Below are 21,466 nucleotides of genomic sequence, written 5' to 3' on the forward strand. Positions count from 1 at the left end.
TGCAATTGATATTATAATATTAATATTAGATGCTGGTTCTCTTAGATATTAAGGCTTGATTATTTCGATAATGGTTTCTCCGGATGAATTTATTACTGCGCGTTTTGGGTACTGTACATTGGAACCGAGGGGCTAATCACACAGATTACTATTAGTGATTAGTCCCTCGTTCGGAAGCGATCTAAATGATATTCAATTTTGACTCGTAAAATAATTTTAAATAAATATCAATTGGATAACTCGATATAAATAATTTTATTAAAAAAATTACAACTTTTTCAAGCGTTAATATATTACAATATTAATATTTGCTAATTAACATTATTATTAATCTTATTCTTATAAAAACATTTTCGATAAATATTTTACTAATATTTTTTTTTTTTTTGCATCGTGTATTTTTAATATTTTTTGTAGGTTTTATTTTGGCTTATCACTCCCTGAAAAATATTCGATTTTACTAAATTTATTTTAAACTATTTTTTCAACTATAGCTTCGTAAATTTTAATGGCTGCACTTCCGGTTTGTATACTTGAGACAACGGAAGTGACGTCAAGTTTGCTATTGATCTATAGGTATTGTTCTTTTGTTCGGTGTTTTTGTTCTGGGCAATATATAGGAAGTTTTAAAATATCTAAAACATTTTTGGTATTATTTATTTTTTTCTTTTTTGAATATTAATTTTTAAGGCTTTTGTTAAAATTCAAAACTTAAAAGCTATATAATTCTATTTTATATTTCAAACTATTGTCTTTACTTCTACGTGTTTCTCACCTCCCTGCCTATTTATTCATTGGTTCTATTTCAATCAATAGACAATCTATAAATTTATATTTAAGGATTAAGGGGGATTGTAATGCTTTTAATTATAAAGACATGGTCGCATGATTTATATTATTATCGTCTTGGGAACACTTAGACGTTCTTATTAAAAATCCTTACTATATTTTCAATAAACACAAATGAGTCGTTTCAAATCACGTGCTTGATAATTAACCAATCATTTTAGATATCAGCATTGAATAAAAAAAATCAGGAAAAATCATGGAAAATAGTCAGGGAAAATTGAGGGAATTTTTTATGACAACCTATAGCAATTTTGTAACATAGTTCCTGACAGGATAAACTTTGTTTCAACTTGTTCAACTACTTAAAACTGTTTCTCGTAAAATGTTTTAAAATGAGCATTGTCATTACTAAGTATGACAGTTTCTGTATGCTATTGGCTCCATTATTCATGACTTGTATGACAAACATTGTTTTGGCGTACTCGTCAAACAGATGCTCGCATCTTTTCCAATGCATGTAATTGCAATTAGTGTTACCCAAATAATTGGCTTCGATGTTTATCATCTTTTGAAACTCTCGTTGTTTCGCGGCGATCAATTCCAATACTTTGTACTCGTGAAGAGCGCATTTCGCTTGCGTAAATGAGTAGTTGTAACAAGGATGGATATTTTGCGATATACTGTTTTAAATAGAATAGAAGGTGGTTCAGATTTTGTTTGGTTATGGCGTGAGAAACTGACCAGGAGGACAAATTGGGGTAAATTGTTTCGTCAATCTACAACGCTTACAATACAAGTGTGACCAAAGAAGCGAGAGATAAACAACATACACTACAGAATTATTCATTCCAATGCCCCACTCTCTAATATTCGTATTTGCTCTTGATATTAGCATACGTTTATAAGTGATATGTTCCATAAGTATAACATGGACTACAGCTCGAGCTAGTTCGAGATCGACGAGCAAGAATTGAAGTCCTACACTCGGTGGTTAATTTTGCAGGACTTCCATCTAGGTCCTATTTAGTCTGCATTACTAAGCCCAAATTTGACAGCACCTCACCAGGCCTCCCTCGCTTTACCTCGAATCTATGACCTGCCTCATTCACTTCATGACAAGCTCCAGTTTGTAACCAGTGACAAAACTTATGGAACATATCTGATGAACTTATGATATAAGCAAAACTATAAAGCTTGTAATAAAAATATTTTTGGATCGATAAGGCATATTTCTTAAGCAGGCTAGTCAGGTATGAGTAAAGGGTACTAACCAACAACCGTGACGTTTTGGGCTCGCTATTATGGCTTCCCTGTTATAGTTCAACGCTCTCTCGAAAGCTTCGTCGCATAATATGACACCTTTGTGCGCCATCGTTTTATTGCATTCTGGGATTTTGTTATTTACGTGGCCTTGAACAGCTAAATTACATAAAATATAAATATGAACATTTATAAAAAAAATATTTTGTAAGCTGTTAAAAAGTTTAGAAAATGTCTCATCGGAATTTTAGTGTTTATTATACCAAGAAGTGATATCTAGTTTACTATAGGGAGAAGGTAAAAGATGCCTAAGTATACGCGCGCCATAGTCCTAGTCCCCCTTTCAAAATACAAGGGGGGACGTAAAAGGAGACCGGGCTATTTCGCTTCCCCTCAGTCGGAAAATACGTAATTTTCCTCATTCGCGTCGCGCTGACGTGCGTTTTCGAGAACTAATGAGATGCTGGTTGTAATTTAGAGGCGGGGATTAACTCCGGACCTACTATACGTTTGGACTGGAGATAAAGCTGGAAATATGGCGAATTTATACCTTCTCCCTAATAAACTAGATATCACTTCTTGATTTGACACAATTCTGAATAGAAGTTAACTAAATGTTCATCAGTTTAACTCATAGCCTTTGATTCATGGAAGGCAGACTTATCAGAAAAACCTGCATACTAGAATTATTCTTAGCTATATTTCTGTGAATTTTGCATAGAAAATACCACGTAAGAAACAATAGATAAAATTCTATCACACAATACAACTAAAAGCCCGAAAAACAAATCTTAGTTCTTCTTAGACAAACGTCAAGAAAACCTAAAGAGAGCTAAAAATACACGAAACCGAACTCTTCATACGGATGTTTTTACCCCTTTCGGCCCTCAAGGCTTCCCAACCGATATACAAACTCAGTTTCTTCAACGATCTAATCGATAAAAGGCGACAAACCAATCCTCATCCACCAATAAGAAAAGCGGGTAAAACACGTAGAACAAATATTACATATTACAATATCCAAATACATCTTTCATCTATACACATTGTCTTTCTGATATGCATGTCATAAATTAAGGGGGATGTTCTTTGGAAAATAAATTTCTAGTCGAGAATGTAACCTGTATCCATTCCATTTTGCCACAAGGGACACTGTTTCAAATCGAGTTATGATTTGATGATTGTTTTAGGGATGACCCCTTAATTTAATTAGAAATCAATGTCTTTAATCAGTTTCTTAATTAAATTTAAGGGGTCATCCGTAAAATACCCATCCAATCTTAACTCGAAAACAGTGTCCCGTGTGGCAAAATAGAGATAGAAGTTAATACATTTTCGACTCAAAATTGATTTCCCAAAGAACATCCCCCTTAATTTATGTACGCAGACTTATCAGAAACACCCTGTTTACTTCATTGTAACTAAACCCAATTATTCCTAAACCTAAATAAGAAATTAAGAAAAACGTAATTAAAAACACGTCATAAAACTTACCAGGTATTACCGTAACGAAACCTAAAATACAAATAATAATCCAGTTCATTTTCTCCTCGACCAGATGAAATAAATTAAATTGACTAAAATTCTTTTGGGGTATTTTCTGGAACTCTTTTGGGACGTTATGAATATGAACGTATCTCAGAGGTTTTACTATGAGCAACCAGACTTGGTGGCGTCAGCTTGGACGTGGATGGGGAGTTTGTGACTGGATGCGGCCCTTAGGGTTCAGGGCAACCTGAAAACTAGCCTAGCTCATAGAGCAGAGAAAACTCGTGGAGAAAACAACTGCTGAAAATCTAGCTGGAGAGGAGTATGGTAGTGACTGTTGGAGTCGCGGGCAGCGGCCAAGGTCTGAAGGCTTTGGCGATAGCTGGCGCTTTGGGGGTTTGAGGGGTGTTCGAGCCCCCTCTTTTGGATCGAACCCACGGTTCTTTCAAGCGTAAGAAATGGGAAGAGAAGGGAGGGGGTAGCCTGGGATCTAGATAGAGGATTGAATGAGTGTGAACTTGGTATGGTAGTACGCCTTACAGGCAAAAAGGAAGGATAACTACTGTTTTTCTACTCCAGCATCTTACTTTTGTCTATCGACACCCACATAGCTTTTTATATTTATATTTTTTTCCGTATTTTCTAAGGGATTGGTTTTTCTTAACTTTGAGGGAAGGATATGTCTTAGTTTTCAACGTTATTTATTACACATGCTTACTCCTAGTTGATTTACTCTTGGTTTTTGAATATTTTTGGGTTTGATTTTAGGACGGTTTATTTATGCTTATACTAGTTGCAAGAAGCGATATCTAGTTTATTAGGGAGAAGGTATAAATTCGCCACATTTCTAGCTTTATCTCCAGTCCAAACGTATAGTAGGTCCGGAGTTAATCCCCGCCTCTAAATTACAACCAGCATCTCATTGGTTCTTGAACACTCACGTCAGCGCGACGCGAATGACGAAAATTACAGTCATATTTTCCGACTGAGGAGAGGCGAAATAGCCCGACAGCCTCCTTTTACGTCCCCCCTTGTATTTTGAAAGGGGGACTGGGACTATGGTGTGCGAATACTTAGGCATCTTCCTTCTCCCTAGTAAACTAGATATTGCTTCTTGCCAGTAGCAAGTAGTATAAGTTACCAGGGAGTTAAGAGGTAGTATGGAGTGGAAATAGTGATGGGCCATAATCATTTAGTGGGGGAAACCTTAAGATCTTTATATGTTCTCAGTTTTTATATGGGTTCTTTATATAACGTAACCAATAATTGAAGAACTACGAAATGAAATTGTCACCATGTTACACAAAAAACAACTTTTAATTTGTTCCAAACAAATATATTACAAATAATCGCACGCGGGTGCAGTTAGCGAAAATTTCGCGCCACGCGTCACACGCTTATATACAACACTTCTCCCAGTTCAACCCAACTCAGTTCAGGTTTTAATGGTAGATACTGTGACATCGTTGTTTCGTAAACCGATCGGCTTAACTGTATCGAATGATTCAACATCTTCGCTTTCACGCGCCACGACCGAACACCAATAGATGCATCCTGAACCCAAGAATATTAGATTGGTAAAGATCAGAACCACGATGACCGCTCCATCCACTAAGTTGTCCGGCACTTTCCCGAATCTACTGGCTACCAGGACAATGCAACTTCCTAACATAGCAATGAACGAGATGGTCAACAGCAAGGCTTCGAGCGTGATAAAGTCCCGTCCGTCGAATTTCTTGACCACTCTGGGCACCATACGATTCGCTTGGTTTTCCAAAGACGAGAAACTGCTTAGAAAAATAAAAAAGAACTTTAATTCGAAGCCTAAATTGTAATGATAACATAGCTCGTTGGTTACGTTAATCAATGGTAAATATGAGATCGACACGGATATGTGGGCTATTTTAAACACCTAAAAATGGTCAGGGCAAAAATTGCGGGTCAGTACTTCCAGTACTAACCCTCTGATCATGGACAAACTGTAGTAACGTCTTTAAAATAAGAAACCTCCAGTTTCAAACGCGATATCTCCCGGGCAGACAATCGAATACAATTCTGACCAAAAACATCAATGTATCCATTGCAAGAGATTTTCTTTTGATCATGTATCTTATATAACTCTTGTACGGGGTCTGAACCCTTTTTAACTGACCTCTCCAGGAAATGTTTGACATTACGTAAAATGAAAGTACTTGTAACACGGAAAGTACTTGTAAAAGTCAATAGCAAGCAAACAACTTTGTACAACGATCTTACGATCAATTATTTGTAAGCAAATAACCGAAAAATGTTATCTGTAAACGATTTCTCAAGATTTATTTCCTGGATTGTATTGTCGCTTCTACAGTTGAATGAACCGATAACTTTAAAGACAAAGCAAATAAGAAGACGTACTTGGCATTAAGAAGAAACGCGTCTCCATGGCAACGCCGACAAAGTATCCTAATAGGAGGAATCTCTGGTCTACTTCGAATTCTCCTGTTACTCATCATGATTCATGGTGTGCGAATAATACCCATCCCATACATGAATAAAAGATAACTTTATGTTGCTCTTAACTTGAACAGCCAACGCAACGCGTTAATTCAGTTATGAATTTTCAAATGAATGGATATGTCGTTCGTTTCTTCTTAAGACGTTAAGAGGGGTAGTCTCGTTTCTTAATGGTCAGTTAGTGGTCAGCTGACCGGAAGCTATGTAAAAGCATTTATAGCGCTGGGCATCTGAAGTTCTGAACACGCACAAAGTAGGCGGGGTTTTGATAGGAAAGAATTTTTGGGGTATTTTTGTCTAAAGGAACTCGGAACTTAGTCATTTCCTATTCACGATCGTTCAACCTTTTCTTCGAGAGGTAGTAACACGCCTTTTAGATTATACCTTTAGTGCTTGCTACCACCAGTATTAGGGTCTATGTTCCCGATTACATGGATGGGCTTATCGGTGAAGTGCTTGCTACTAGCTGGCTGGCTACTTAAGATTAAGAAGCTAATAGGGTATAGGGCTACTTCAAATGGCTACCTAAGTTTTTCTTATACATTTACCATGACGTAATAGAGAGTTTAAGAAGTTGATCCTTGGGCTGAAGTATATCGTCTGCTAGATATAGGGTTAAGGAAGAACATCCGATATGTAGACAGCAAAAACGTTAGATAGGACTTCAAATTTACAAGTCCACTAAATCTAACGTCTTTGTTGTGCAGATACCGGATCTTAAATAAAAACTAGGTGGTCAAACAACATACTGTTTTTTATGAGTCTACGACAACTGGGTTAAAGACATTTTGGGTGACAACGACTGGGTGTTCGACAATTGGAGGACTGAAAATTGGGTGTGCGACAATTGGATGAATTGAATTTTTTTTGAAAGACTAAAGGTCCTTATCTGACCCGACTTAACCAAACAAAACCTAACCTGACTCAACTGAACCAACCCATTCGACGCCCTGTCTGTTTCATTGGCACCCAATTGTCGGACACCCATTCGTCGTCAACAAAATGTCTTCCACCCAGTTGACGTGCTCCCCTATTGTATACCCCGACTTTTAAAAGGGTCGGCCAATTTCTTAAACTCTCTAAAGTATTATATAGTTTTGGTATAAGAAGCACGCTCTCTTGGGTCAAGAACTACAGGCTATTGGTCATTTTCTTGAAAGGTCCTTGTACACTTTTTCTATTACCATCACGTAAGACATACGCTGAAAAGCTTGTGTTTTCTTACATGTTGGTTTTATACTAGTTCAAGATAAGTGCTGTTCTTCTAAATAGCAAAGGGGACCGAAAACCGGTGTTGCCTGTGTAAAGACTTAGTTAATTAAGAAAATTCTATACTGGTAATTACATCAGTGTAGCACGGCGCTAGGGGAGCTCAATGTTTTTCTCATTAAGCTTTCGTGCACCGTAGCTCTGAATTAATTATGTATTATTGATTGAATTAAGTATAATTTCATGCCATTATAAATCTCTTTGTATGCATTTAAAACTCTGGGTTATAACGTGTTTGCCTTTGCCTAAAATAACCATTATTTCTGCTGCAGCTTTTGTTGTCGTGATATTTCTTAGCCCGTCTCATTACCTCGAAAATAAAAATTGGAAAATCGATCATTTTTCTCCGGGAAAAACATTATCAATTCATGTAAAGAATTATTTTGACAGCATATACTTTGAAGAAAGAGATACACGTATTAACATATTTCTCTCTCTCTCTCGCCTTGCCTTGGTTTTATTAGCTTTAAACATAAGTTTATAAGATATGTTCCTTCCATAAGAATGACACTACCTATACTTCGTAATGCTACCTAGAGACTAACTATAGGAGCTAGTTCTAGCAGAACGACAAGTGAGAATTGAAGTCCTACACTCGGATGGTTAATTTGCAGGACTTCCATCTAGGTCCTATTTAGTCTGCATTACTAAGCCTTTGACAGCGTCTCACCAGGCGTATCTAGCTTTACCTCGAATCTATGACCTACCTCACTCACTTCATGACAAGCTCCAGTTTCTAAGTTACCAGTGACAAACTTATTATTTAACATATCTTATAAACTTATGCTTTAAATCAATAGACACACGGAAAATTACCAGATGTTAAATTGTAAACCACCATAAAATTCGTATTCACAGAATTCTTGCCAATTATAATTAGTTTTCTCTACTTAATTTTTGACCGGAGAATAAAGCGGGGGTTATGGTTTACGAAGTTACATTCGTAATACCCGTATATTGACTTTGAACAGTGGTAAAAACTCAGCGTGAAAATATTTTGGAATATAATGTCGTGTTGAAAGCTTGGGTAATCGAGTTCAGAATACATTGTTATGCCTTTACTAATGATAGAATCTAGAAGAGGTAGTTCTGATTTGATACCCCGCAAAAGGGATAATTTTCTATCGATTTACCATATTGCAGTTGTAATGGAATTGCGCATGCATTTTGCCGAGGGGGCCGGCTTAATCGGTGTACATCTTAAGGGATGATACTTAACAGTAATCGATGTACAGGGAATTTGAGAGTGATTAGCCCCTCGCACTTTGCTGCATCTCTGAGTGACTGTTTTCGTATCCGAAGTTGCGCATTAAGCCTTGGCTACTTAGCGTATTAATTATAACTTGGAGGAGAGAGAGGTGATATGATGGAGTTGTAATGTTGGTGGGCCATGTTCGGCAATGAAAGTATCCCAGAATACCTCGCGCACGCCCCTACCCTTTGATAAGAGATTTATTAAATGCTAGCTGCCGTCTATTTAATTTTCTCAGTTAATACTTAAGCCTAGTTTGAATACGAAAATTGAAAGATTTTAGGTTTATGGCTAGCGCTACACGTTAATGGGTTAATAAATCATTAAAGAGGATGCAATTAATTACTTCACAGTCGTCACAATTACCCACAAATTTCCTGGGCTCAATCTTCGTTCGAATCGGTCAAGTTTTCGTTTTGTTAAAGATTTATTGACGTGCCCTAAATTATAGACAAGTTGCAAGGTTGTCACGAAGTACTGTATTTCAAGTACTTTCTTTAAATTGGTCAAGGATATTTGTCTTTGGTAACCTCTTAGATTAACACACGTGATCTAAGTAAATATGAGCTGATTGGCCAATTGCGTCTTAACCGATAATTTTGGCTGCTTAAACTAAGCGGTGATGTCATTCATTATTGATAAAAAATTTGATAAAATTTAAATCAGGAATGTATTTTCAACATGGCACAATTGCTTCATATGAAGAAACGCGCAACGAGTGGAGCCTACGCCCTTTCTCTTTAATGTGACAGACTACTGGCAGTCAATTTGAATCATTAAACAGCATCACGTCAGCAAGTATGACGCGGCTACCCGAGAGCTTAATGCATTGCATCATTCAGAACTAGAGTTATGACAAAACGGGCATACATTTATTTAAATCGTCCATTTTATCGATGTGATGTGATCACGTCCAAAACGTAAAAACCCCCAAAAACGATTTACAAAAACTTAAGGCAAATGGTCCCATAAGACAAAAGCATTGCAATAAAACATATTGAAGTAGATACCTGGGTTTTTTCGATGCCAGAACTTTGGCAAACCTCCAGTCTTTAACTCCGGATAATTTAGGCATGGCTTTCATCTTTTCGTTGAATTTTTGGAAAAACGTCTTGTCCGATATTTCTTCTATCATGATGATGACAAAAACGGGCTATCGCTAAGCCTAATTCACGCGAAGCTTAAGCCTAACTTACTCGTCGACGAGTTGGGAATACGACGCAACTTGAATTATTATAACTAGTAACCCCTTTCAAAAGCGTTCGTGTTGCAGCGCAAAAACAATGTTGCGTGTTAAACCTTAATGCGTTTGCTTTTAAGATACGTTAACGTTAGTGGACACGGTTCTGTAAGTTTGCTAAGACGCTGTTGAAGCTAGCTGAGGGGAGAGGAAGGCAGCGATAGTCGAACCTTCAATGTACGTAGTCGTACCGTGTTGCGTCCAAAAGAATGGTTTATTTAGAATTGGTACAGTACTACGCCTACACTGCATGCTGGGAAAATAAAGAAAAAAAAGAGAAAATGCATTTATTATTGATTTGACATTTTTCCTATGTGTTTTCTCGTGTCCCTGAGTCCTAAAAGCGTCGGAGAGAATTTCGTGAAGGGACATCCCACCGGACATTGATTGCTAGGTCATTTTAACCACGCCCCCAATATTCTTTGGAAATTTTCCATTTCTTTCGCTATCTAATTGCAAAAGTTCCATGAGGTCCTTCTGTTTTTCATACCTTAACAGTTTGCGTTCTGTCATAGATCTTTTAAACCATGTAGAGGATGGGAAAATTGAGTGATAGCTTTGTCCATGCACTAGTAAGGGGATCGTCAGGATTCTAGTATTTCAAGGTCATTCGTTCGAAATAGACCCATTTCAAAAATTGGGTATCAAGGTCACTCCAAATATTGAAGTAAAGTTTGAAAGTAGTCGCGTGGTGGTTACTATGTTTGCCCATAGATCGGTCTGAGCCTTGGGTTTAAAAAAAAAAACAACATATTTTTCTAGTCCTCTTTATGATCAAACAGTCCATTGTTCCATATCAGATTACCTACAAATGAGTTTCTAGAATACTAATCAATATTTTCAACTAAAGGTTTACGATTTGAATAACAAGTTAATGGATGTATTGATAGTGTGCAGACAAGTGTTGCCAGGCATTTGTGACGTGCAATTTAACCGTTATCTACAACAGACTGAAAAGCTTCTAGTATTCTGCTCGATTCAGTTCGAAACCTGATTTGCAGGAGATGCTCTAATAACAAATTACTGGCAACACTGAAGCGCAAGCGCAGTTAAAGTTAAGAAACGGAGGGGGGTAGCGACTTTTCTAGCCCCTTTAGTGCACACAATCTATACGCAAATATGTTTACCTTTGATTACATGCTAGGATTTGTCGATAACATATTTTGAGTCAACTGCTTTTTTGTTAAATGGTAGGTGCAGATATTTTTACAAAGAAAAGAAAAATCGATCTATTTAGACTCTGTAGAAAATGGAAAGCTCCAGAAATGTAAAAATACTGTTTCAGTATCTTAAAAAACAGCGCGAGATTTTTAATTAGATTACGTTTAAATTAAACCATTAGTGGGTGTTAGCAATTATTTAAATAATTATCACACGGAGATATTTAATCTTGAAATCAAGAAATATGCTTTAATGGACATAGAGATTTCGCGTAGGAGTCGAAACTCTACTTTAATTAACCTCTTTTCTGCCTATTTAATTTTATTACAGCTGACAGAAGAATTCTGAACTTTCTTATACAATTAAGTAAAACATTAATTCTTATCCAGAAAAGTTCTTCAAAATTAATATAAGTTTAATTTATTAACAAAATATTTACGTATTTTAACGTAACGACTGTTAATTAGATCATTAGTAAAGAAAGAGAATGAACAAAATATAGCGTATTATATTAATTAAATTAATTGTTAAGAATAGAAGTAGAAAAATTAGTCATAATGAACAAAATATATAGATTAATATGTAATTAATTTAGTTAATTAATCGGAATTATATTAGTAAACATTTAAACAAGTAGAAATATTAATTAACAAAATAAAACATAGTATAAGTTATTGCCAACTAACATAAAATTAATTCCGGCTATGATTAAATTAACTTTAATTAATTCACCGGAATTAATCATCCCTCTTGACTGTCTGACGTCCGTTTTGGTCTTGGTCAAATCTGATGTATCAATGGACGTCTCGTTCGATAAGAGGTCATCTTCTTCCGAATTTTCTTCCTCCTTTTTCATCAGTAACGTAATCTCATCAGACGAAGATAATAAACCTAAATCAATTCAAAACAAACAGACAAATTGTTAAGAGTGCTTTTTAAGACTAAGAAGCCATTAACAAAATTACCATTAGTAGAACTAGTTTCAGTTTTATTTGCATCTGAACTTCCTGTTGTACTCGTTGTTGGTGCCATGGTTGTTGTGTCCTCCATATAGTCATCCTCTTCCACATCCGACACGTTTAAAACCTTATGAAAGACAATATCATTGACGTCAACTTCAAGACTGTCATCCGAGTCTAATGTATCATTGTCCGATAGTAAATTGTCATCCCAGTCGGGTCCATTCCATTTCTTGGCTTTTCTGAGGACGGGCTTCATGGTTGTATGGTGGCTAGTGGTTAAGTCAGTCTCAACAGTGGACTCCGTGGAGGACACCACTTTGGTTTCATCTACTTCCGGTGGGCAAGCGTCCCGACAGTCCAAGTAATTCGCATGATAAAACAAGTTGGAAAAGGAACTTATTCGGTCATTGATTGCCAACTCCCTTTGACAGTCCGATGACGTTAATGCGTCAGATACGCATATGTCCCAACTTTTTTTGATACTGTTGGAAAGAAGTTGACAGAAATACCATTTTAAAGCCCATAATGTGCCTTATTTTCTTGGCTAAATTTGGGATTTTTAAGCAAGGTATAAGAAGTCAAGGGTGGAACTAGTCTGCTTGACATTATGGTTAAGACGGGACATCCTGTATGTGGACCCAAAGACCTTAAATAGGGCTTCAAAGTTGCCAGTCCTGCACTAAAGTCTTTGTGTTTTTGAAGTAATTAACGGATAAATCATACCAGCAATGTAACGTAATGTTGTGTCTAGGCGGTAAGGTCTTAACTCTTTCGTCGGCCTCGTTATTGCAGTTGTCCAGTTCAGGTATCGCCATGGATTGGTTGCAAACTGTTGAAAATATGAGCGGTTAAATTGCGGATTGAATGTTACCCTGAAAATCTTTAACATTTAGTACCGGGCGTCGGCATTACAGGTGCGATTGCCTTGTTAGATTTGGCCAAGGCGCAGATGGCCACGATTAGTGCCAAAGTGGCGATAATGGCAAACGGTAGAATGTACATTTTGTGCGACTTTTTAATACGTTTCTCTAAATCCCTTCTAAGGTGCGATTGATACATAACTCGAGAAACCTTCATTGCATATGAGCCTTCTTTTAAACATACAAAGAAACCTGGCGATCAAACAACTAACTATAATTGTACTTAAAAAACCTGGTAGACCCGCGCATAATTTAGGGGTCTTATTCCCCCTTTGCATGGAATTTACATTGATTTCTACTAATCCACCACAATGGAGTAGTATTTTGATAGACATAGCCGCAATTAGTGCATTATTAAGGAAAATTTAATTTTTACTCTGATAAAATTACTCCATGCAAAATCCCAATAGAAAATGGCATAAGTTAGACAACATTTTAATATTTTACGTTATCAAAATACCGATAGAAAAATATAAACATTTTTATTCTATATTTTTTTAGGCGAAAAGTCTCAAAAATTTTATAATTTTCCACTATCATGCCCAATTTTTAACCATAAATTTTAGACGAAAATATATTTTGGCCTACTGGTGACTCATTTCTTTTGGCGGGGAAAGGTCACGAGGTAAATCGAAGAACGAGAAATTATTACAGTTTCCTCGTGCCTTTCGAACGAGGTAGATCGGCTGAAAATTAGGCTTAACGAAAACTAATTTTCGCGGTAGTAATGGCGCCCGTTTTACGGGAAGTTATTATCGGCCTGTTAATTTTACAAGTTTCTCAATTTATTAATGGTAATTTGTGGTAGTTTTGGAAGTTCATTACGGTCTTGATTATATAGAAAATTTCCGATGTTTAAATAGGTCAAGGTGACCCTGTCTTAATATGCGATCACGTGGAAGCCATGATGGCGGCCCCAGTATGCCAAGCTGCCCTACAAGATACTTTAGCCGCCTATTCATCTCGGACAGTTCAACGCATTGCTGCCTTATCCTGCTGGTAAATACTAAGTTTTTATTATATTGATTAACTGTGCACTGTTAAGCCATTGTTTACCCATGATTTGAAATGTGTTTAAGCCTAAATGTCGTATCTATTTAAGCCTAGTGTTAGATTAACTAATTGGGGATTAGGGTTGTTACCTTAATCTTAAACGTAATTACGCCTAGAATTAACACCGAGTTAATTAACTTAATTGACAACGATAAAATATTTTCCACGTTCAACTGTAATTGAACGTGATGTTAATTGTGACTTAAGTTGTTGTAAGTTCCTTTTAATTTCCTCAACATGTAAACGGTTTCAAACCATTCTTGTAATCATTTGTACCATAATTTTACTAATCCATCATGCAACAAACAAATTGTTGTACTGTAACTTAACCAATTGAAGCCTCGAAACTAACTAGAATTAAAGGTATATTAGCATTATTGAGGCGAATATGATAACTTTTCAGCACCCGTTTCGCTTTGAATCACTGTTTAACCGCGGCATTTCGTACCGGTAATTGCACCGGAACTGAAGAAAGCATGAAGGCCGCAGTCTCCAACATTCACTACTTAGCCAGCACCATCGTGAGACGCGTCAATGAAGACGACTGCCCAACTTATGAAGTAATGGGTTCTAGAAACGGACTATGTCAAGGCATGTTTGGATTCTTCAACGCGGCAATCCGTCGAATCAATTATCACGAAGCGTACCCTAATATCGAAGACATGAGCTTACCGGAAATCGAAGCCGTGCTCAGCCAACTTCCTAGAAGAAGTGTCTTTTCCTGGTTAGAAGATTACGAACCCGAGGACCTTATCAACGAGTTGAAGAGGGTCCGGGAAGAAAGTCAGCCAGATTCGGATGTTAATGACGGTTCATACGATGATGTTCCAAAATCGGACAGAGGTGCCAGGTGTCTAAATATCTCCAGTTTTGACGAAGCTTGGGAAGTCGCCATGCAACATTACAACGAATTAATCGCCAACTCTACCAGGAATTTTCTGATGTCCTTCAACGAAACCGTTCCAGACGTACCAGAGTTCAACTTCACAAAATCCTCCATTGACTTTATTGAAGCCTGGAACAAATCGGTGGAGTCTTCAAATGAATTTTTCGCGAATGCTACTCGGGACTTTGCAAATTGGAGGGATAATCTTAAATCCGCCGAAGAGGCATTCTTAGCGGCGAATAACATATCCACTCTTGAAGAAAGAATGTCCAATATGATGATCGACTTGAACAACACTTTCTCGAATATCAGCGAAAGTTTTAAGAATTTTCAATTTCCGAACATAACCAATTTTCTGATAAATTCTTCCGATGACAACCCACTGGACATCTTCGCAAACTTTACCACATTTCCGCAACTCAACCTTACAAATCCAGCTATTGACTTCCGATCCGCTTTGAACAATTCTTTAGAAGACATCCTTGGCAACGTCTCCAACACCCTATCATCTCGTAATGGCGTGTTTCCGGTGACCAACTTCTCAAATGAAGGAATACCAGGGTTCAACGTATCAACTTTCGATGTGGCTGTTGAGTCCCGAAATACTTCTTCAAATTTGGATGAAAGATTGGCCAACACAAGTTCCCGGTTAAACGGCTCTAGAAGTTTCCACGAAGATCTGAACATCGATGATGGTGACGAATTCGAAGAGTTAAGTAATGAGACTGAAGTTGAAGACGGACGTAGAAACGGTTCCAGGAGTTTGGAATCCTTAGTGGACTCCATTAGTAACTTCACCGGAAATACTTCTTCAAATCTGGATGAAAGATTGGGGAATACAAGTTCCCGGTTAAATGGCTCCAGAAGTTTTCATGAAGATCTGAACATCGATGTTGGTGACGAATTAGAGGAGCTAAGTAATGGTACTGAAGTTGAAGACGGACGTAGAAACGGTTCCAGGAGTTTGGAATCCTTATTGGACTCTATTAGTAACTTCACCGGAAATACTTCTTCAAATCTGGATGAAAGATTGGCAAACACAAGTTCCCGGTTAAATGGCTCCAGAACTTTCCATGAAGATCTGAACATCGATGTAGGTGACGAATTCGAGGAGCTAAATAATGATACTGAAGTTGAAGACGGACGTAGAAACGGTTCCAGGAGTTTGGAATCCTTATTGGACTCTATTAGTAACTTCACCGGAAATACTTCTTCAAATCTGGATGAAAGATTGGCAAACACAAGTTCCCGGTTAAATGGCTCCAGAACTTTCCATGAAGATCTGAACATCGATGTAGGTGACGAATTCGAGGAGCTAAGTAATGATACTGAAGTTGAAGACGGACGTAGAAACGGTTCCAGGAGTTTGGAATCCGTACTTCACTCTATTGGCAACTTTACCGGAAGAGCTAGAGACGGAGTTGAAAGCGCCTTCAAGGATGTGGCCAATAGAACCAAGGAATTACTTGGGAGACTGGATAACGCCACTCTAATTGATAGGCTTGAAGCTAGAGATGATTTTCGGGGATTCGTCAACAAGACTAAGGCAATTTTGGAAGATGTAAGAGCCGCCTTCAGACACGAAGAAAACGCAACCGACCGTGATGCAAGATGTCTATTCAACACCTCAATATTCGGTGAAGGCTGGGATGACTTCCTTAGACATGTCGATACGATGAACTTGTCTCTAACTAGTCGCTCTGACGAAGATGGACTTAACGACACCTTAACTACCAACAACACGCGATTAAATGCTGCCAGAAGGTTACATCAGTTGGATGGAGACGATGTCGATCCCGAAAGAATGTCCTGCGAAGAGATGAGGGAGAGATTCAACTTTCTGCTTAGTTTTTACGAAGACCATTTAACATCCATTGATTTGGGAGAAGATGTCAACCTTTCCGAAGAACCCAGAGATGATAGGGCTTTATCCAACACAACTTTGGATGAAATTGACGCTCCCGATGCAAGTGTAAATGAATCTTCAGGCATTGCAAGTTCAAGACACTCAACGTCGTTTCTGGATAGCAACTCTAACAGCTCGGATAGTAACGACAGATTAGAAGAATTACTGAATGCTACTGGTGGATTTCTAGCTAGAATAGACGAAGCTATTCCCAATCGAGATGCCAGACAACTGTCTAATGAAACTTGGTCCGAAATCATCACGAACTTAAACGAATCTTTGTCCAAACATTCGCCAACCTTCGCAGATATGAATATTTCCAATGATGACGTGTTACTTGAAATATTGAACAACAGAACGATGAAGAGATTTGATGGTGAAGATAACAATAATGCGTCTGGTATCTTCCTCGCGGAAGTCAACGGCTTGTTAACAGAAATCAATGATTCTTTATCCGAACGAGGCGCTAGACAACTGAAGAATGAAACCTGGTCGGAATTTATATCGAACTTAAACGAGTCATTGTCCGAATATTACCCATTCTTCTCCAATCTCGAGCTTGCTAATGATGACGTCCTGCTTGACTTATTGAAGAATAGAACTTCGAGAAAAATGGAAGATGATGGATACGATTCGGAGGATGGAGATGAGGACGACGATGGTGATGAGTTTTTGACAGAAGAGGAAGTACTTGGTCTTGGCACCAGAAACGACGATGACGAGTTTTTGACAGAAGATGAAGTACTTGGCACCAAGAACGAGACTATTTGCGCCGATATGGAAGACCGTCTGAAAGATTTCCTCACTAATACCACCAACACAACCACGGGTGAACAACTGGAGTCTCGTGATGATGAATTCGATTCTGAAGGCGCCACTCAAAAACCCGGAAACTTTCGGTTGGATGGGTTCAAACCTTTCGCATTCCGGGAAGAGATCAATGGTACCCTTAATGATACCTTAGTAAATGAAGGAAGCAATGGCACTCTCGGGGAATTCGTTGACATTTTGGTTCAAGATCCGTTTGACTCTAATGCAACCGCTCCCACCATTCCTGTACTTGAAGTGGATGAAGATAACCTAACGTCTTTCGCCGTTAGCCAAAATGACACTCAATTTTTTCAAGATACATCAAACTCAACCAACGTCACCATCTCTGAAAACGACGTATTTATTGACTTCGATAATACGCTAAATAACTCTTCCAACTTGACTACCTTCTTTAAAGTTGCGTCCAACAACTCCAACGTCACCGAATTTGAAGCCTTGGATACCAGCTTAAATCTGACCAACTTCTTCGAAACTACTTCAAACATCTCGAACGTCACCCAATTGGATACCAGCTTGAACTTGTCCAACTCTACCTTCTTAGAATTTGAAATACAACCCAGTACGTCCAACTTCACCAACTTCTTAGATACAACTTCAAATACCTCTAACATCACTGAATTTGAAGATATCCTCGTTGCCTTTAACACCTCAAGCCTAAACGACTCTGAGGATGGCGGTATCGTGAAGAAAGGTCGCGCTCTGAGTTTATGGGACCTTCCATCATCCCCGGACGTGGACTCAAATTCAACGTTTATTCACAACAGAAGCGACTCCAATTTAGCCCGCTCCCTAAACATTTCCGCCGAAGATAATGTACCTGATCTCTTTGAGGTTCTTTGCGAATTGGCCGACAAGGGATACAACACCACTAAAGACATCTCCGACCTGAGATCTAATTCGTCCAGAGATGCGTTCGATCGTAGTTTTATGGTCGAAATAGGCGATGAAGAACTGAATGGCACCTTTGCGGAAATTCAAAATGCTACAGATACGGAAAGTGGCCGAGACGCAAGACAGTTCTTCCCTGGTAGATTTTTTCCACCGAATCCATTCAAAGTACTCCGAGATACAGCCAGAGCAGCTAGTACTACCACGACGACTACCACTACAACAACTACGGAAAAGCCACAAACCACACAGCCACCTACAACAACTGGTGAACCCACGACAGTCGTAAGTTGGACCGACGAAAATTTCAACCCGAAAGAATCGGACCTTCTCAATGTCATTAGAATTCTTAAGTCGCCCTCAAGTTCGAGCGAAACTGTACATAACCTTGTTTTAATTGTTAGTTCTTTAATTTTCTTGTTAATTTTAGTTGAAAAGTTTATGTAACATGTTTGAGTTAGTTAATAACCAAAGTGTAATGCTTTTTTTCTTTTGGTTTTGTTGTTTTAACTTTAAAATAGAAGTTGTTTTTAATTAAGTCAAATGGCCGCGCCTTTTCTGTATTATCTAAGGTAAAGAACCATTGCAATATCGCCGCCTATTTGTGTATATTTATAGAATTTTCAAAATAGTTTTAATATATTTGACAAAAAAAAAAGAATTATAATTTCGGAAAGGTTTTGAAAAATTGTTGTGAGTTATGAATAAAATAAAGTTTAGTTTATTAATCATGTTGACTAATTATTTAAGCTTCGTTAAATAGGTGGCGTAGTTTTAAGGGTTTATTTCAATCGATATCAGAGGCTTTTTTAGCACACTTAAAAGTACTTGTAACCATGGAGGAAAAAGGGTTAGGAGAGGAAAGTGTAGGCCTGTCTATCAAACATTTCATGCTATAATCGTTTAGGCTAAATGGATCTAGTTTGTTCTGTGGACATTTGGGTAATTAAGGCATTAAATAATTCCATTTAATGATGAGTTATGTAGCCTATTATATAATGCTTATTTGTTTATGCCTAATAGTTTTCATAATCAATAAATGAATTTATTCATATATTTGTGAAGTTGCGAATGAAAACCTTTATCATGTTCGAATGATTTCGATTAGTTCCGGTTGGTTGGGAAATAAGTATTTTCCGTATTTAGCAATGAATATCGATTTATTGCAAATCCATAATTACGTAGATAATATATTCAAATTGATCAAATTCGTGAAAGTTTTTTAGGCTAAAATCTTTGAAAGCTGGTCACTGAACCTCGTAGATTAGAAAAAATAAATATAAGTGTCATAGTTCCGGAAAATCTTCAATATATGTCCCAGCTTCCGCGTAGGACCCTTTTGGTCAAGATAGCCATCCGCTTCAACCATAACCTTTACCTTAGTATGAAAAGGGTCAGGAATTTATATAGAGGTGACACAGAGAATAATTATAATATTCCCTACGCCGTTGTAACCATGAAAATTCGTTTATAAAGTATATGATAAAAGCTAGCTCCTACCAGGTTCATAACAATCATCACGAAATATAACAATTCCATGCGTCACCTCTATAATTTCCTGCTTGTAGAGTTAACGTAAAAATAATTTACTATATTTAAAAAAAGTTTTGATTAATTTATTGTTTGACAGCCAAGTTAAATTTTGATTCATAAACAAATTGCTAAGCCTAATTTGTAAAATAAAACTAAGCCTTAGTTTTAGTGAATTTGCTTAAATATTTCAACCACAAAATATACAATTTCCAATACTAGTCCTATGGCGTAGAATATGACGCCCCATTTGATTAATTTAAAGCAAAACAATTCTTGGTTTGTTGACAGCCCGCCTTCGGAATAATTGGTGGTGCTGTACTTGTAGAAGAAATACGCCATTGCCAACCAAAACAGAAGCTCACCAGTATATTTGAGGGAACGGTACAAACCCCAAAGTGCCAGGACTGGGATTCCAATTAGTCTACGTACGCATATCTCTGCTACTGGTGGAGCGCAACTTCTTGCCACGGACTTGCCTAATCTCTTGTACCATGGTGGTCGAGTAATTGCGTTCATCTTGAAAGGTAATGGAACGTTTTTGATATTTTTGTTTGAATGCTTATGTCAGGAACATCTGAAAATGCCTCAAAGGGGGCGGGATAAGACAGCTGCAACCTGACCCCCAATTTGTGTGTGGTGAGATGGTTTGGGTTAGGGTCAATGGAGGGGTCAGGTTGCCGTCTTCTAGAACTAATACGTACCTTTACACTGTTGAAGTGACGTAAGACAAAGTGAAAATGAGGCTTCTGATTGGTTGACGAACTTGCTTTAGGAGTTTTGCGGTAATTTTGAGAACTTACAGGTTTTGACAATTTTGACGTTTGCGCGGTTTTGTTAGAAATAGGCTTAACGCGATATCGACCACGCGTTAACAGCGCGTGAAGATAATAAAGTTGCAACAGTGTTTCACGTGACACTAGCAACTATTAAACCAAAATCATTAAAAAATACGTTTTGGTTAAGCACAACTTACCATCGCCATTTTGTGAGCGTTTTTATGATGGCTTTGGAAAGGACACATAATGAAGACGATATATTTTGAATATCACCTCATTGGGTAATCACAAATTTGAATTTCACCTGATTGGGTAATCTTAAGTTTGAATATCACCTGATTGGGTAATCTTAAGTTTGAATATCACCTGATTGGGTAATCTTAAGTTTGAATATCACCTGATTGGGCAATCTTAAGTTTGAATATCACCTGATTGGGGTCTCGCAAATTTGAATATCAACTCATTGGCCCTTGGGTAATCGCAAATTTGAATATCACCTCATTGGGTAATCGCAAATTTGAATATCACTTCATTGGGTAATCGCAATTCGAATATCACCTCATTGGGTAATCGCAAATTTGAATATCACCTCATTGGGTAATCTTAAAGTGGATTATCACCTCATTGGGTGGTAATCTTAAAGTGGATAATCGCAAATTTGAATATTCCACTTTTGTGATAACGCTGTTTTCTCTGAAAGCCAATCTGAAAGTATGCTTATTCTAGAAAACACTATTCGACCTACATTTTAATATGTTT

The 21,466-nt window shown here is 37.5% G+C and overlaps 4 protein-coding genes across 5 annotated transcripts in view; 1 reads left to right on the forward strand and 3 right to left on the reverse strand.

Moving 5' to 3' along the window:
- Positions 1-19,069, forward strand: part of LOC149710022 (uncharacterized) — a 43,375-nt gene extending 24,306 nt beyond the window's left edge. The window contains exons 2-3 of the mRNA XM_089858669.1: positions 13,698-13,833; positions 14,291-19,069. Coding sequence (XP_089714795.1) covers positions 13,739-13,833; positions 14,291-18,845 — 4,650 coding nt within the window. The 5' untranslated portion in view covers positions 13,698-13,738 and the 3' untranslated portion in view covers positions 18,846-19,069. The remainder of the gene's footprint in view (positions 1-13,697; positions 13,834-14,290) is intronic.
- On the reverse strand, positions 239-4,103 carry LOC149710029 (uncharacterized). The gene is made up of 3 exons (XM_089858684.1): positions 3,544-4,103; positions 2,061-2,208; positions 239-1,469 (listed from the first exon to the last, which is right to left on the reverse strand). Exons 1-3 carry the CDS (start codon positions 3,590-3,592, stop codon positions 1,148-1,150), a joined length of 519 nt encoding a protein of 172 aa, XP_089714810.1. The 5' UTR covers positions 3,593-4,103; the 3' UTR covers positions 239-1,147.
- On the reverse strand, positions 4,837-10,159 carry LOC149710030 (uncharacterized). Of its 2 annotated transcripts, none has more exons than XM_089855992.1 (2): positions 9,562-10,159; positions 4,837-5,324 (listed from the first exon to the last, which is right to left on the reverse strand). In XM_089855992.1, exons 1-2 carry the CDS (start codon positions 9,684-9,686, stop codon positions 4,973-4,975), a joined length of 477 nt encoding a protein of 158 aa, XP_089712118.1. In that variant the 5' UTR covers positions 9,687-10,159; the 3' UTR covers positions 4,837-4,972. The 2 variants fall into 2 exon arrangements, with proteins under 2 accessions (XP_089712118.1, XP_089712119.1); XM_089855993.1 differs by lacking the exon at positions 9,562-10,159 and adding an exon at positions 5,932-6,096.
- On the reverse strand, positions 11,500-12,985 carry LOC149710031 (uncharacterized). The gene is made up of 4 exons (XM_089855995.1): positions 12,811-12,985; positions 12,638-12,743; positions 11,918-12,396; positions 11,500-11,843 (listed from the first exon to the last, which is right to left on the reverse strand). The coding sequence occupies exons 1-4, from the start codon at positions 12,971-12,973 to the stop codon at positions 11,599-11,601; spliced, it is 993 nt and encodes a 330-aa protein (XP_089712121.1). The 5' UTR covers positions 12,974-12,985; the 3' UTR covers positions 11,500-11,598.
- Positions 19,070-21,466: the final 2,397 nt, after the last annotated feature.

The sequence above is a fragment of the Phalangium opilio genome, unplaced genomic scaffold (genome assembly GCF_054372755.1).
Source record: "Phalangium opilio isolate 3A_F unplaced genomic scaffold, DU_Popi_V2 ptg000011l_1, whole genome shotgun sequence".
In the NCBI taxonomy this organism is placed as follows: domain Eukaryota; kingdom Metazoa; phylum Arthropoda; class Arachnida; order Opiliones; family Phalangiidae; genus Phalangium; species Phalangium opilio.